This window comes from Glycine soja, chromosome 6, assembly GCF_004193775.1.
Source record: "Glycine soja cultivar W05 chromosome 6, ASM419377v2, whole genome shotgun sequence".
Classification (NCBI taxonomy): Eukaryota; Viridiplantae; Streptophyta; class Magnoliopsida; order Fabales; family Fabaceae; genus Glycine; species Glycine soja.
In genome coordinates, this window is record NC_041007.1 from 17,448,478 (window position 1) to 17,467,615 (window position 19,138).

A 19,138-nucleotide genomic window follows, 5' to 3' on the forward strand; every position below is an offset into this window, starting at 1 on the left:
TGGAGATGCGGGGTATCGATCCCCGTACCTCTCGCATGCTAAGCGAGCGCTCTACCATCTGAGCTACATCCCCAACTTCGACTGATAAATTCGGGTAATTAGAATTAACTGCTTATTACATAATACGATAACATAATACAAGATACGCAAAAATGACTCTTGTTGGTCAACGAAATTTTCATCATGTGATTTTCAAGAGTCAGTTATGTTTTGTAACATAAAAAGTATAACAATATGGCATTTTGTGTTAAGAAAATAAAGATATAGAGTTGAAGCATCTTTCTTTTAATATCGCTTTCCATAATGCATAGATTATATATATTTAAAATGTCGATTATTTTTATGCTGTTCACAGATACTTTGCTAGTTATATTATCCTTTTTTTCAATAAAAAAAAAAAAATATGTTTGAAAAGTTACACTACTGCAGAAAATAATTTTAGTGTCTTTTATCATTAAGTTGGAAAAATAACTTCTGAAAATAATTTTAAAAAATTATAACAAAATAATTTTCTTAAGTAAAATTGTCTACAAGATGTAGAATAATAGATACCTTCATGTAACCCAAAAGAAAAGAAAAATAGATATTGTAAAAAGTTGCAACTCAAGTGTTTAGAAAATTACTTGGGATATCTAACATTTTTGCTGATACACCCAACAGTTATCCAAAATATCAAAAAATATTCTTATGGGTATTTTCAATTATAAATAATAGATTAACTTTTTCATTTCTGCAACGTCTTTTTTTTCGTAAAATCGCACTTCCTTAATGTAATTTGTTTCCATTAGCGTCCTTTTGTGAGGGTTTGTTGTCGTCGGTGTACATGCGTTGTTTATGGATATAGGGTGAAGGTCGGTGGTTTTTCGTCGCCGAAAAAGAAGAGGTGCGGATTTTTTTTTCAAAACATACAAATTGTTAATCCATATAAACCATACAAATTGTCAATCCGTATGAACCATATAGATTGTCAAACTGTATGTTTTAAATTTTTTTAAAATTATAATTTATTTAGATTTTTTTATACATTTAATTTATTTACAAAATTTGATAATTAAACAAATTTGTTGTATTTAGATATTTATTACAATAATTAATAGTTAAAAAATTTGATATTTAATTGAATGATGTATTTGGATGTTTATTATAGTGATTGAAACTTAAACAAATATGGTATTTAGTTGAATGATGTATTTAGATGTTTATTTCAGCAATTGATAATTAAAAAAATTTGGTAATTAATTGAATGATGTATTTAGATATTTATTATAGTGATTGAAAATTAAACAAATTTGTTATTTAATTGAATGATGTATTTAGATTTTTATATATGTAAAAATATATATTATTAGTTCAAAATTAAGTGTAATAAGATCAAAAAATACATTAGTAAATTTATGTTAATAATATATTTTTTTTACATGTGTAAATTTTTATTAAACCTATGATTTTTATTTACAATTTATATATGTAAACAAATTAATTATTAAATAAAAATTAATTGTCATAAAATTTATTATGTAAATTTACATGTTCATTAAATATACATTAGAAATTTTAGCGTTATATATAACAACATTAATTACTTTATAACATAATTAGTCACTTACGAATTTGATTGTTCATGATTCATTGGTAAAACATATTTTTAGTGTTATATATAACAACATTAATTACTTTATTTTAGTGTTAGAGTGTCATGCTAATAATGCAAAAGTTATAAATTTGATTTGTGCCTGGACCATTAATTCGTAAAACATATTTTTGAAAAAAAAATTAAAAAATTCTATGGGCCACTTACGAATCCTAGTTAAATGCTGGGTGCCAAAGCAATTTTCAAGTGTTTATGCTAATTGGCCCATTCATCGTTGCTTGACTTGCTTCTCATCCCTTTTTCATACTACTTGGATTGTCATTCAAGGCCCTTTATAGACTTGGAAATGGGATATGAAGTCTTCGGTAATTACTTCAAGCACCCCATAATTTTGAATATTCCCAAAACACCCTTATTTATTATAACTTCATAGTATGTAACCTTTCTCCCAACTCCTTCCTTGGCACCTGACTCCTTTTCACCCCTTGCTTCTTAACTGGGACCCCATTTAGTCATTGTGTCTCCAATAGATGTTGTGGCTCTTCCTCAATTGTGCCTCCATTGTTTGTGTTTTTACTTCCATAAAGCTTCCATTTTGAGGTTTAGAAGGTATCATTGAGGTTATTCTATTTTAAGGATACTATTTAAAGTCATCATCTGACAAGTTTTTTTTTCTTCGAATTACATAGTTACAGATTAAGCAATATGTAAAGCATTACATAACAGATTGCTCAATCAGTAATTGTAGTAATTGTAGGAGATAATAAAATAAAATAAAACTTATAATTAAGTAAAAAATAAAGTTTACGTGTCAAAGTTATTCTACTCAAATTTGTTACATAGAGGTGAAATAAATCTATCATATTATCAAAGATTTTAATTTAATTATATTATTAGTAAAATAACTTATTTATTTTATGATATTGTTAAGTATTTATTAACTTGGTATATTATGACTTTTTAATTTATTAAATTTTATTTTGGTAAAAAATATTAAATTATATTAATGCATATTAAAGTTATGCTCGTATGTAATTAGTAGACATGTTTGTTATCAACAATTCTTGGTTTAAGGAGTTTAACTTTTTAAGTTAAATCCCATATTTGATTAAGGAAACGTTGAAAAGAATTTTGCACATTAGTCCACCCAACTTGACTTGGATCAATCACAGCTATAATGAAAAAAAAAAAAATACATGTTTATTAAGTTGTAAGGTATGAATATAATAAGCGGAGCAGTGACGGATTGGGGGGCTCTACCCCTCTTCTCCCTCAACACTTTCTTATATATGTGAAAAAAATTAAAGGAAAAATAATATTTATTTGAAAAATAATATTTATTTGAAAAATAATAAGAAAATAATTGATGATTTGATAATTTTTTATACTAGTAATAGATGTTATATCTAATTTTATACATAATATTAACAGTAAATATTTTTGTAAATTTTATTATTTATTGAATAATTATTTTTTAAAGATTTAATATTTAAATTATTGGGTGAAAAATTCCCCTGAAGCTGAGCCTAGGAATTTAACAAAGATCTCGAGGCATGTGTTGTATGGTGAAAATTAAAAGGAAAATATATAAATAATCAAATCATATAAAAACAAAATAATAATTATATTAGTTATTATTAAGAAAATATTTGATATTTTTATTAAAAAATTCTAATTGTCAAAATAAAAATAATAAATATTTTTTAAAATTTGTAATGCATCAATCTTTACTTGTATTTATGTTCTATCTTGTTCAACTTCGATGGATAATGTCTCTCTAAAAAAACAAACTGCAAACAACATAAAATATTAAAAGAGTTGCATGTCCAATGAAGCAAATGATGCAGACCATGTGCATTACTGCTCTGAGAATCTCATTTACAATTTCTGGCTTTGTTGTCCTCTCGAAGGTTGTGGATAAGGCAACTTGGTGACTGGGGAAGAATAGATTTGTTTTCAGTCGCGATAGTTTTTGCAATGATTTGAGAGAGAAAGATTAGACAAAAAAAAAATAGTATAACGCATATTAGTTTGAATTAAAATTAGAATTTTATTTTGATGATAAATGTCAATTTTTACAACAACGAAAAAAACTTAATTATACTTGAAAAAATAGCAAAAAAGTCATAAAAAAGCACTCCTAATTTTTGTCATAACGCCTACCATAGTACCAGCAGACAGCAGTTACCACTTACCAAATACCAAGCACACGGTTTCGAGTAGACGCAACAGCCAACAAATGCTGAGTCACTCCTCAGTCCTATCCTCTTTTTTTTTTTTCATAGTCACTATCACTGACTATAAATACGACAATTTACCTTTTTCAATATAGAATCATGAAACCCGGGTTGTGTTGGGTCCATAGGTACTTTTTGTTTCTGTTGAGATTTATAAGCTAGCATGTTCAGTTATTGTTATTATCACATGATTTTATTTTATAGACGTTTAAGATATGGGTTATATTTAGTAAAATTAATTTATTAAATTATAAGTGTTTGATAAAATTAATTGTTAAAAGACATTTGATACTCGAATGATGATGTCTTAAAAAGAGACTTTTTCATTCTTCCAAATCTCTTCTAATCTATTGAACCTTGCTAACTTGAAAGTTTACAACTTGATCACATTTCAACTTGATCACATTTCCTAGGTAGACCAAATTATGTATGATTATTTGATTTAGTCTATTTCTATGGGTGGTGTTAAGAATGCAATGTTTATTGAGTTATTACAAAGCTCCTAGGGTGGATGGCTTTCAACTTGTGTTCTTTAAGAATTTCTTGGATGTTCTGGCTAATGATGTTTGGGAAATGGTTGGTATAGCTTTTGCTTCTAGTTCTTTCAATTATGGCCTTGCAAAAAACATTATTGTGACTATACCAAAGATTGATGCTCCTATTTCCTTTAAAGACTTCACACATAAGCCTCGACAATGTTCTCTTTAAAGTTATCTCAAAGGTCTTGGTGAATAGAATTCAATCTCATTAGCCCCCTCTAGAGTAGTTTCATTCCTAAAAGAGGTACCTCTAACAATGCCTTAATTACTCAAGAAATTGTTCATTTGTTGCATAAGAAAAAGAAGGGCAAAAAAGGTTATGTCATGTTCAAAATTGATTTTGAGAAGGCATACGATATGGTTGATTGGAATTTTCTTAAGCTCACTCTTATGGATTTTGGTTTCCCTCCTCAAATCATTGCTCTCATTATGAACTACACCACTTCAACAATTTTGTCCTTGAAATGGAATAGTGAGAAGTTGAAACCTTTTGCCCTTAAAATGGGGTTGTGTCAAGGTGTCCTGATGTCTCTTTATCTTTTTACTTTGTGTATGGAGAAATTATCACTTCTTACACAACAAAAGGTTAATTAGCAAGCTTGGTTACCTGTCAAAGTTGATAGTAATGGGCCAATTATATCTCATTTGTTTTTTGCGAAAGATTACTTACTTTTCACTTAGGTCAAATCCTTCCCAAATCAAGTTGGTGAAAGAGGTTCTAGATAATTTTTGCAAGACATCAAGATTAAAAGTCAATCTTTAAAAGTCGAGATTTATGACTTCTAATAACATTTCCATTTCCAATGTCAAGATTGATAAGTTTGCTTCTATCTCCCACTTCCAACACACTAGACAGATTAGGAAATACCTTGTCTTCCATATGCTCTCAGGGCGAACAAGGAACAATGACTTTAGTTATATCTTGGATAAAATTAATTGTAAATTGGTAGGATGGAAATTAATTTGTTGAATAGGGTGGGGAGAGTTATGTTGGCCCAATCCATTCTTAGCTCCATGCCCATTTATACTATCCAAAATATATGGTTCCTGAAGGAGTGTGTAACAAAATTAACTCTACACTATTTGTTACTTCATATGGGGAGGCAATCATGCTCATTGGGTGAACAGGGATACCATCTCTCTGCCTAAAACTTATGGGGGTCTTAATATTTGTCCTGTGTGTAACATGAATATTACCCTTCTTGAGAAACATAAATGGGACTTCCTTCATGAGCAAACAAAAGTTATGGGTCCAAATGCTAGAGTCCAAGTATTTATGCCAAGGGACTAGTCTCTCGGCGTCTACTACTAAGGGAGCCTCTTACACATGGAACTCAATTGTAAGAGCTATGAACCGTCTTGCTTTGGGATTTCAATTTTGTCTTAGGAAGGGGGAGACAACTTTATGGTATGACAAATGACTTGTTGATGATTACCTATGTCGGTTAATGCCTTTTGTTTTCACTTATGATACTTATATGCATGTTCGGGACATTTAGAAAGATGGGGTTTGGCATTTTGAGAGATTGGTAACTCTAATTCCTTTGGAGGCCAAAAACGAAATTCAAAGCTACATCATATGAAGGATGTTATTATTTAAGGCCCATCAAGAAACAATCTATTCATTGTTGCCACTGTCTTTTTTAACGACCCTAAATGCCATTACATGAAACCCTAAGGCTTTAATGCGAATTTCCCCCCTAAGTCTACTACCAGGTCCACATCAACCACAAGTGATATGCTACTCAGAGGCTACATCATAATCTACTCCCTATCAAATGACACGATCATCACAGATCAACATAAAATGCAAGGATAAACTCATTTTTAAAGGAAACAACATATAAAGCAAAATATAAGATCAAGATGTTAAAAAGAGATATAGAAATCCTCTATTTTTTCATTAGCCATGTACTAATACAACTCTTCAAGTAACACATCATTCTTAAGTCACAATTATTAATACACATGTCTAACTATTGTGTTATGTCACGTTGACTCTTTACTCCTGGAAGATTTCACTTTTTAAGCGATTAACCCAAGCACATTTCTTAACATAGTCTCACTCTATGATCTGACCATTTGGGGAGACTTGAATTAACCTTGCGAAATAAGTGTGGTTTTATCGAAAATGGATGAGTGTGAGTAGTGGCTTACCTCGGTAAAGCTTGCAAAGACCTTAACCTATCTAGGGATTTGTCCACCCATCAACTTTATAGACTCATTCGGCGTTAGCCACCACCACAACCTCCAACACTAGGTTGAGGGTCTTTTTAGTACCCCCAACTTACGTGTCTACTCAAATGCAATGTCACTCATCAATGCATGTATGTTATGATCATTCAAATCAATATCATACATCATCACAAATTCATTAACCAATCTCAACGTCATAAGAAGTTATAACATCATAGATTCACCATTCATATGTTCATCACACTCATGAACCCATATATAGTTCAATAAGCATAGCAAGACATTCCAACACCTTGAATTTTTGCAAACAACTCATTAAAAACTCATACAAATGTGAATCTCATGATCTCAACATAAAGTTAATTCTAATGATAAAATAACATTATCTCAATCGCATCTCATATCATCATAAATTCATTAAGATCTCAAAATAGTAAATTTATGCAAGGAAAACAAACATTAATCACATCCACATCAAAACTGGTCATTGAACTCAAAACTAATCTATGGATTCAAAATATTCATTGGACTCAAAATTGATCATCAAACTCAAAATGGTCTCTAGACTCAAAATTAATCACTGGACTCAAAATGGTTACTAGAATCAAAATTGATCATTAGACTAAAAATGGTTACTGGACTCAAAAACTTATCACTGGACTCAAAATGGTCATTGGATGTTGGACGCAAAAATGGTCACTGGACGCAAATTCTATAGAATTTCAAAAATTTTGTAGAATTTCCTTTCATGGCTTCCAAATCATCCCAAAACAAATTCAAACTTTTTCGCATCAATTCCAAATACATAAACAACATCAAAAAAACTTCACGAGTAGGAACTTTTAATCAATATTCATCAAATAATTAACAACCCAAATTTTAGAACTCAAAACCTCAAATGTTTAAAATTCCATTTTTTAACAACATGGTTCATTTTCCAACAACCTTGAAGTCAATTCACAACAACCTAAGCATAGAAAAGAATAAAGCTTCTCTTAACCTATATAAACCCAAGATGATGACTCTTTGAAAAAGAAAGGAAAAAGGAGTGAGTTTTGGGTCCAAGTGAGGAACTTTCCTTCAATCCCACAACAACCACATTGTACCAACATCAACTTAACCCCAAAGCCAACCAAAAACAGAATCAAAACCCCTTAAAACCAAGCTTTTCCATGAAAGTTCATGGTTGCTCTAGGGAAAACGAAAATGAACTCAAAGAGAGGAAGAATAGGAGATTATCTCACCTAGGGCCACTCAACAACTACTAAAGGAAGGAGAAATGAGATCTCTTTCTGCACAATACCAAAGTTTAAAGTTCTCTAATGGTGGTTTCTTGGAGAAGAGAGAATTGTAAAGAAAAGTGTGTTAAGAGATAGAGTTTCAGCATAAATGAGGGTTTTAAGGAGATATAGTGCTGAAAATATTTTTCCTTCCTACACCTAAGTATTTGCTAAACTCACACCATTTTCGCTAACCATCACAAACCTATCTTTCTCCATGCCCAAACTATCCAAAAACTTACTAAACACATACAAATATAAGCAAAGCACTGCCACATTAATCGTTAATTAATTATAGGCACTCAAATATAAATTTAATTACTCTTACAATTTAATTAAATCACTTGAACAACCAATTATGAAAACACAATGTTACACTTTCAAATGGCTCATTGCCAATTATCCATTGACTACTTCTCAATTTGGAAACTGGTCTTTGGTTTGGAAGTTAAAAACTACCGAAAAATACCAAACACTTTTTTTTGGCTCACCTTTCATGGTAGTCTCCCCACTAATGAATTCCGTCTCTTTAGACACATGTCTTTTGTTTCTTCTTGTAACAAGTGCACTCGAGGAAATGAGAACATTATACATCTACTTTGGGATTTCCATGACTCTTGTCAGGTGTGGAAAAATCTCTAGCTTGGTCGTGATTCAAACTTCTACTATAATGTGCATTACTTTGACTAGCTAGTGACAAACATCAATAGTCCTAGTGGCACCCTCTTTGTAGCAACTTGTTAGAACCTTTGGAAGAGTAGGAACCCGCTTATCTTTCAACATAAGTGTTGTAGAATTTGGCACATCATCAATTAGGTGTTAATTTTACATGTAGAGATGGTCAAGGTTCTTCATCAATCGACACAACCAATAACCATTAGACTTGTCAACTAGAAGGCCCCAAACATACCTTTTGTGAAGTTGAACATTGATGGCAACTTTGTTGGTAATCTAGGAGACTTTGGCTTTGGTGGAGTTATCCAAAATTATTTTGGCAACTGGACCAGTGACTTCTCTAGTGATTGTAGTGTATTCACCAACCTCGGCACAAAGTTATGTTATTTTCTATGGTCTTCAAAAGGCTTGGGAAGATGGCTTCAGACACATTGTTTGTGAATCTGACTCAAAGCTAGTGTTACATCCCTTTTAGAACGCTATCAATGAGTACCACCATTATTATCCTTTGATTCAACTTATATATGATCTCATAGGCTTGGAATGGACAATTATTTTTAAGCATAACCTTTGTGAAGGAAATGCTTGTGCAGACTAGCTTGCCAAATACATTACCACCCCAGAAGATTAATATCTTACTTGGAATAGTTGCCTAGCTCAATTAGTCACTCTTCTTCTGATGGGCAAAATGAGTGTCTCTCATATTAGGATTTAATCTTTGTTTTTGTTGTCTTTTATTCTCTATTGTATAAAAAATAATCAAGATGCACATTTTACTTTCATATGTTAAAAAGGGATGTGTCAATATTTTTTTTATTGAAGTACCAATATTGTTAAAATATAGTATTAAACATCAAGTGATGCACAAATTATTATGATTTTAATGTTTATGCACTAATAGTTTAAATTACTTTAAGATAATTATTTTAAAAGTCAATAAATTTATTATATATGATATGTTGTAATTAGATGACTATGTAATAATTTTTACATTGTGGGTCAATGTATAACCCTTTTTCTCAATTATTATTATATTACAAAAAGAGTTAGTAATATTATTTTATAAATATTCTAAATAAAAGTGAAAACAATAATTTTCAATGTTAAATAAAAGTTAATAAAAAAATAATTTTAAAATAATAGAATATAATAATTATTATATAAATTTAGTTGATAAATTTTAGAATATGACAATATATTAAAAAATAGAAAACCACAAAATTAAATCAAATAAAATTAAAAAATAAATTAGTATGATTCGATTTTAACATTATATTTACATTAAATTCAGCTAAATTCTATTTTTATTTTATATTTGATGTGAAAGATTTTTAGTCTAATAAAAACCAAACTAAAGATTATTTTATAGAGATCTGTCGGCATCCTTCTTCCATAATCCTAGTCAGTGCCACGGCAACAGCTCCGATCGAGGTGCTTTTAGGACCCACATGTTTCTTTTATGTTTTATCAAATTGAGATTTCAATATCTCATTTTTATTGGCCATACTGGTACACTCACGCAGGAATTCAACGTGCAACTTTTTATTTTGGAGTTTGGTTTGGACTTTGACTGCACTAGGCAAATGTTGTTATTTTTTTAATAAAAATAATATGCATATTTTTTATTTATTTATGCAAAATACTTGTAATCATAGAGCATCTAAAACATACTTTTAATTATCTTTTTAATGATATTCATATAAAAAATATAACGATAGCTAGTATAATTAATTCATATGTAAATATAGATTTTTTTTTTACAGAATGTATATATAGATTATAAATGTTAAGTTTTGCATTGTTTAATAAATTTAATTTTTACCTAACATTTTGTATAGTTTTAATTGTAAATTTATAATATGTTATTATATTACTAAAATAATTAGTCTATAATAATAACTAGTTGAAATATAATTTTTTTTAATTATACCGGTCTATAACATATTTGGTTTTGTTTTTGTTGATTCTTAATAAAATCATAATTCAAATTTTTCGCTTATGTAAATTTTTCTCAAATCATAATTTTAGAATTACAAAACAAAAAACTAATACTAATGATACATAACATGTAATCAATAATAAATAAAAGATTTTTTTAGAAGTATTATCATATTCTCTTAAATCACGTATCATTGAGTGAACACCAAAAAAACATTTGTAATTCACTTTTGTCTTTCTCTATTTATATAGTACTAATAATTGATAAAATTTTCTATAATTACTCTAGAAGAAAAAAAATTCTTTATAAACTAAAATTAACTTATACATAAATTAAAATTATGTTATTTTGAAAAAGTTAAAATCATTTAGTTTTTCTAAAAAAAACTGAATTTAACGTGCATAAGCTATTTAAAAGAAATACCTAAGCTAATTTTAGCTATTGAGATTTGAGATAAACTTTTTTTTTCCCTTCAAATAAATGTTTATGGAAAAACTTATCCCAACACAATACTAGATTTTGTAAAAGAAAAAAAAAACACAAAATTTGACAATGTGATGAAAGTAAAAGAAAATACATTCTATTGGTGAATAACCACTGAGTAATTGGTATGAGATTATATTAATGTAATCACTGGTCTCGAATTTAAATATTAAATATGCAATTGTAATGAATAGTATATGTAGTATTAATATATTAGATAAAAAAATGTTTTTATAATCTCATCCCATCATAAATAAATTATTATATATAATAAATTTATTAGCTTTTATAATAATTACTTAAAAATTATATCATAGAAAAATTTTAATTGGTTGGTAGTTTAAAAACTGTATACCTATTAAACTCCACATTTTTCCTTTATAATTTCAATGTATTTATTGATGTCTTTACGACAAATGTTAAAAAAGTGCAATACAAAGTATTCAATATTTTAAAACATATAAAACAATTAATACTTTATTATTTAAATAATTAAGATGATTTCATAAATAATAATAATTAATAAATATTATTTTATTTCTACCATGCACCCCTAAAATATACGTTAAGAAAAACCCCTATTAAAAAATTATTTTATTTAAAATGTTTGTTATTTTATTTTTAAAAAACATAATTATTTTTAACTTTAGTCTTAACTATTAATTTTTTTCAATAAAAAAAATAAGAGAACATTAACGATATGCTAAAATTCTAGAAAAAATTAATAAAGGATAATTAGGAAAATGAATTTATGTTTTCTTAAAATTAAAACTATTTAATAACTTGTTTTTATTACAAATAAATTATCTTCAATAACAAGTATTGTAAAACATAGTTATATACGATCTCATATATAATTAAAGACTAATCTCTCAATACATGAAAAATGGTTTAGTTAGTTGTTGTTATCAAATTTGGTAAAATCTTTTCAAGATGATCCTTCTTAAATAGGTAAGAACAAATGTCATAATATAAGTTAGATTAAGAGTTTGTTTATCTAAAATTCTTTAAATAGAAAAATATATAATTTTATCTTATATTTTTTTAATAATAAATAATTTTTAGTTTTAGGAGATATCTTTATCTTTTGAATGATAAAATTTACTAAATAATAAAAATTGATTGTAAAATTCATGGGAAAAAACTTGGATGGAAAATCAACAAAACTATGAAAGTTTGGTGATAAAATTTACAAAAATAACACTTGAGAAATTTGCAAAATAATGCAATTTTAATGATAAAATTTACAATTAAATTTATTTTTGTCAGATAAAGTTAGTGAATCTAGTTTAAACTTAATTATACAATTAATTTTTTAATTATAATTAAAAATTTAATTAAGGTCCTCACTAATTAAAAAATGTAATCAAATCATCTAATTGTCTAAAAACATTATCATCTTATACTTTTGGTCAACTATGTTAGTTTGATTGACATACGAAAAGGATGTGAACGTAGTGTACACAGATAATTAAAGAATTTGATTCAATTTTTTAAAAATTGAGAAAATAAATTAAATTTTTTAATAATTGAAAAATTCAATCAAACTTTTGATTACAATTAAAGGAAGCCTCTAATTTATAGGGCTAAGTTTTCGTTCACGGTTTTATTAGCATTTAATGAAGCAATGGGTGCACATGGAACAATCTTGAACAACACTCGTCATTTTATTTAGAACTAACAAATCTGAGTTATTTATACTGTCTCTTTGTTTGGGATCAACACTGCTGCACCTCGAGCAGTTAAAGATCAATCATCAATGCATAAAAATTAAAGATATATTAAGAAAAGGTATATTACAATAACACTTAATTTTTATTTAGAATTAATTTTTTGTTTAGTACAAAAAAATTTCTTCCATAATTTATTTTCACCTACTCTTCACTCATTTAAGAAATTAAAAGAAAAAAAATTCACTTCTTAATTTTTTTCCTTCCATTTTATATACCCATTTATGTTTATATAAATATAATACATCTTTTTATTATTATTATATTTATCTTTGTTTCATATTCTTCGTGTTAATTTTTCTTCATTATTTCATTTTTAATAAAAGAGAATGTTTATTTAAGCGGTGATATTGTCTGCAATTTATGTAAACTACAGAGGATAGTAAGCCTGTATTCTGTGAACCTAAGTGAATGTACTGATTAGCGTAATTTCCTGACAAATTACAAAGTAAAAAAGCATTTTTTTTAGAGAAGCATTTCTGGTTGGTACCTTTTAAATGACGCCAAATTCATATGTACATGCAGATTACACAATTCAGGAATCATCTTCATTTTCAAAACTAGATCATCATTTTATAGAACTGAACATAAATCATGCCTTTCAAATAATTGAGGTACCCTTCTCATTCAGTGAGTAGACATAGTCTTCTTTTCTCATTTGAATGAAATTCTTTAGAACAAGAAACTCTGGCTACCAATCATAAAGATTCAATGAGCCATACCAATTTTAGAGAACTAATTCATAATCTGAGGACAGGGTTTGAATACGGAAGATATTATTATCCAGCAACACTTGCTAAATTGCAGGGCTCAAATCCAACCAAAAAAATGTTACAAGTCCCATCAAACCCCTCCAAAAAATAAATTTACAGCAAGATATAAAAATCAGTAAACCTCATAGGAAAATAAATGATATGGAGCTGCTTTACTCCATTATGATCTTCATTCTGTAACATGACAAAGTAAATAAATAAATAAATTCCCTACTTGCTAGTTTGAAAATTAAATAAATACTAGTATATAGCATCCAGCATAAGTCCCCTGCTATTATTTTCCATGTTCCAAACCCCAGCAAAATCATGGCTCTCCGTAAGCAAATCTTCCAATTTCCCTTGCTTGGGACTTAGTAACGGAGAAGAATTAATTTCACCAATAGAAGCCAAAATTTTCAACTCGGATTCTTCCAAACCTTTTGCTGGACCTAAACTACACCGTTCATTCCCATGCTTTGTCAAAGCATCCTTAAATTTCTTGATCTGTAAAATAGCATAACACATCCATATAAATAAAAATAAATTTTGAGAAAAGACAAAAAAAACAAAAAATTAAAACTATATCAACAAAATTCTTACAGTGGCATTGGTACAGCTGAAGCTAGAAACTCGACCCTCCGCACCTCTATAGAATCTGAAGAAGGGTAACACGTGAATTCGCAAACCGTGACACATGGTTTTCAGTTCCTCGTAGTTGACTTTAAGAAAGATTGCATTTGGGTGCAATTCAGCTATTTGACAGATCTGGTCACACATGAAACCAAGTCAAATATTGTAACCACAGACAAACAAAAAGAAAAAAACTAGAAAAAAAATGAAGAATTTAAGAATATGACTTTTCTAGCACCAAAAAACAAAAACAAACATACCTTAGGATGAAGGGCTTTGCAGCCTCCACAACCAGGTGAATAGAAATCAACCACAACCAATGAATCACCAGCGTTGAGCAAGGAATGGACCAGTTCTTGTGCCGAGTGGATCTCAATCATATTAGGCTTTAGGGTCTTCTTCCACCACTTCAAAGCCTTGCTGACACAAATTGTTGCTTGTGCCTGAAATAAAAGATAGAGGTTCAAGATTAAGAGAAAGAAAAAAACTTTTTTTTTTGGTGAAATACCCAGAAAGCAAAGCTTCAACATACATGAACAGGAACATTGCTGGAGAATTTTGAATTGCAACATCCTGAGCCTTTCTCACCAAGAGCAATGGATTTTCCCATGAAAGCATTGCTCAAAACAGAACAACCCCATGATTTTGCATTGGCAGTTTTTGAGGGACAAGGCAACAAAACCCCTTTGGTTTTGGAACCAAATATGCTCTCATTTAATTCAGGAACACAGAAAACACTGTTCATGGAACATGCCATGATCACTCTGAACTCTGAACAAAAGGATCTTGTTTATCAACCTCAGATCATGAGATGAAAAGGGTATCTCCAATGATACTTGCCTCAGCCTTTCAGCTTATGGATCAAAATAAAACCCAATATTATTTTTTTCTGATTTGGGATCAAAACAATAAGTTGAAGAGTGAAAATTCCAACTTTGCAAAGAAGCCAAGAATGTTTGAAGGCCTCAGAAACAAAAGGGCAACAAAAGGGTCTATTGCTATTCAATGGATAAAAGCTAAAAAGCGCAAGCTTGAACGGACAAAAAGTGTTATTGTCTTGTGAATGGTTTTATGAGACTCATGAGAGAGAGCAATGGAGATGCTTCCTAACTTATAACAGAGAAAAATGGAAATGTGGTGGGGTCTTTTCTGGGTTTGCGTTGTTGTCCGTGTCATTGTAAAAGGTAAAGAATTGAAATATTTAATAATGGTAGTTGTAAACTTTATCCATTTTCTTTTCATGGAAAACATTAAGGATAAATCCACATACACGTCCACCCAAAAAAAGACTTTAATTATAAATTTAATCTTAAATTATTCAATTTGATTTTAAAATTTTTAAAAAATTAATTTAATTATTAAATTTCTAAAAAATTTAATTTGATTATTAAATTTTTAAAATGAATTTAATTTGAGAATGAAATTAAATTTTTTAAAAATTTGAAAATTAAATAGATTATTTTTAAGAATTTAAAATTAAATTAAATCTTTTAAAAATTTAAAGATGAAATTAAATAATATAAAATAATTTGAGAGAGAAATTTATAATTAAGCCAAGTGAAAAAGTTACTGAAAAGAAAAACATTATCCACATCCACGTTATCATTTGCATTTATTAAGGATAATTAACACCGAACTTATGCAGTGCCTGCATTGCTGCTTCCGGTTGAGTTGTCCCTCGTCATGTCACATGCGCGTCTCTATTAAATGGATAAAAAATTACAAGTGTTGTTAAGTTACTAGTATTTGGTTTGATACGGTTTGTGATTAGCCGATTAGGCTAATCTTGGAATTTTTTGCTACAAAGCACACATCTTTACATAAGGGAATCATACTCCAGTTAGCTAGATAGCTAGAATGATTCGGACCGATGCAAAAGCGAAAACAAAAAATAGAAGATTAAGGAATACTACTCCGTTTTGTTGCATAAGATATACTACAGCTTAAGGATAAGCGTATCTTATACACAGTAACATTAACCTAAAGTTTGAATACATGCTTAACAATGTATTTGTTTTGCCGATAGACATAGACATGTGGTGACACAAAGTTTAACATGCAATCATCGCAAAAGCAAGACAAATAGTGCTTTTTAGAAATAGAGGTTGGCTCAAATCGGATTTGACTTTTCTGTTGTCTATTTTGTTTTTTTATGATTTTTAAAATTAAATCACAACCCTCTAACTTGATTTAATCTCAATCATTAAAGATATGTATCTCATAAGTTTTCTTTACATCTCACCCGTTAAATCTATAACTTGCTTATTACTGGACAAATTTTTTACCATGTAGGTACATATCCTTTAATTTTTTTAAACCTTATTTTACGATCATTGAAACAACTTCCAGAAAAAATAATAAAAACAAATATATTGAATGTTTAAATTTTATATAACATGAGTAAAAATTTTACAATATTATTTTACAATCATTGAAACAACAAATTTCAGGAAAAATAATAAAAATAAATATATTGAATGTTTAAATTTTATACAATATCAGTAAAAAATTTATAATATTATTTTGCGATTGAAACAACAACTTTCACGGAAAATAAAAAAAAATATATTGAATGTTTAAATTTTATACAACATCAGTAAAAATTTTACAATATTATTTTACGATCATTGAAACAAAAACTTTCAAGAAAAATAATAAAAATAAATATATTGAATGTTTAAATTTTATACAACATCAATAAAAATTTTACAATATTATTTTACGATCATTGAAACAACAACTTTAAGGGAAAATAATAAAAATAAATATATTGAATGTTTAAATTTTATACAACATCAATAAAAATTTCACAATATTATTTTTCGATCATTGAAACAATAAATTTTAGGAAAAATAATAAAAATAAATATATTGAATTTTTAAATTTTATACAACATCAATAAAAATTTTAGAATATTATTTTACGATCATTGAAACAACAACTTTCACGAAAAATAATAAAAATAAATATATTGAATGTTTAAATTTTATACAATATCAGTAAAATTATTTTACGATCATTGAAACAACAACTTTTAGGAAAAATAATAAAAATAAATATATTGAATGTTTAAATTTTATACAACATCAGTAAAAAAATTTACAATATTATTTTACGATCATTGAAACAACAACTTCCAGAAAAAATAATAAAAATAAATATATTGAATGTTTAAATTTTATACAACATCAGTAAAAAATTTACAATATGGATAATAAAAATTATGATAAATATAAACTTTAAAATAGAGAAGCCAACTTCGACCTGTACATCTCCAAAATACTAACTTGCTTACTTCTAACACACATAAAAATGTTTTTCACCATGTAGGTACATCTCCAAAATACTTACTTGCTTACTTCTAACATACAAAATGAGAAATGCATTGACCATGAACTAAGGTAATATGTGGTAAAGCTTCATTGACCATGACAAATTCAAATCTGGCTTCGACAAATTCTATCATTAGAGATTGTCTGACTAAAGTCCAATGCTTCAAGTGATGGAATGTTGTCTTCATCTTGAGCCTAAATTGAATAGAATAAAAGTGAGTAAAATTTAAAATTGATATTTAACTGCAGTAATCTAAAATAGATATACATACCACAAGCATTCTAGTAAAACTCATTTGACTTGGTTGAGGTGGAAAAGACACTAAATGAGTATATGTTTTCGGAAGAATAGAAGTTGATTCTTGTAATGATAGCTGATTTAAATGAGCACATCCTATCAATGAGTCTGAATTTGATGCTTCCAACAGGACTTGACTTTGCTGATATATCATAGATTTTGAATTAACACACCACACTACAAACATACTATTAAACTTGATCAATAAAAGAAATAAAGAAATGCTTAAAATAAACCTTATGAATTGATGGTTGCATGGATTTCACTTTTCTTCTTTTTCGCCTTAGATTATCAGTCCAACTTCTGAGAGGGTTATTTTTTTTCATCCTTTTACCATCTATCTTCTTAGATCCAATTCCTTTGGATGCCGAAACAGTAGAGAAGCCAAATTGCTTCATAGCATACCTTGTGGCTTCACACATGGAATCACGAGGACCATGTGGTGGTTGGTTCAATCGAGTTTCAGCCACTTTCTTGCTAAGCTCTAACACCCCTTGATAAACTAAAGAACATGCTTTCAGATAGTCAAATGCTTCATCGGCCAATCTCATAAGCATTGGACATAATTGCTTATATCAATTTGAACTCTCCAACCTAGGATTAACATCAATTTGCCTCCCACTATTATCATTGTATGTATCACATCTTGCTTGTCGTGTCCACCGCTTCAATATATATTTGTTTGGAAGAAACTTGACATCCTTATGGAATAATATTCTCAATGAGTGACAACACAATATTCCCCATTGTTCAAACTTCCTACAACTACAAGTGATTGTCAATTGTCCATTCTCAATTTGGGATTCATACCTAACTCTCCACTCTCCATTTTCATCCACCATTGTTATCACATATTCACCATGAGCTTTCGTTTCTTTTTTTTTTTTTTGTAGATATTTGTGGTAGCTATTAGATCCCACTCCCTTTGAAACAAATTGAAAATGGGAGGAGTGTACTCTTGAGAAAGTTGTCGAATCATAGGTGAACTTTGTATGATCATTCTTGGCAACTTTTGACGCATCTCATAATCTTGCTTTAACTCACTATACCATTTTTCCTTGACAATCCTTTCAAATTGCTTGAAGAATTGGTTGATGTTTAAATTAGGCCTTGTGCAACTCTTTATATCTGAATTAATGCTTTCACTTAGTTGTGTACTACGCATACCAAGCGTAAAAGCATACTTCATATAACACGCTGTCCATTTCTCTTTGATTTGGTAGGCAGAGTTCAACCACCTGTTTTCTTCTACATTGTATTTCAATAATAAAATTCTCCACGAGGCTTCAAAATTAGTTTCTTCCTCGTTATCATACATACACTTCTTGAAATCAGATAAGAAATTTGATCCATCTTTCATTAAATTGCCAAGATGTTTGATTCCATTTTTCATTATATGCCACATGCACAAACCATGCTTTGTCTCTGGTATAACCTCCCGCAATGCTCTTGCCA

At 28.7% G+C, this 19,138-nt stretch overlaps 1 protein-coding gene and 1 non-coding gene across 2 annotated transcripts; both read right to left on the reverse strand.

Moving 5' to 3' along the window:
* On the reverse strand, positions 1-73 carry TRNAA-AGC. The gene has a single exon. It is a non-coding gene; the product is annotated as a tRNA-Ala (tRNA).
* Positions 74-13,418: 13,345 nt separating this feature from the next.
* On the reverse strand, positions 13,419-15,220 carry LOC114416557 (thioredoxin-like 1-2, chloroplastic). The gene is made up of 4 exons (XM_028381462.1): positions 14,585-15,220; positions 14,313-14,495; positions 14,023-14,187; positions 13,419-13,926 (listed from the first exon to the last, which is right to left on the reverse strand). The coding sequence occupies exons 1-4, from the start codon at positions 14,807-14,809 to the stop codon at positions 13,684-13,686; spliced, it is 816 nt and encodes a 271-aa protein (XP_028237263.1). The 5' UTR covers positions 14,810-15,220; the 3' UTR covers positions 13,419-13,683.
* Between the last annotated feature and the right edge of the window lie 3,918 nt (positions 15,221-19,138).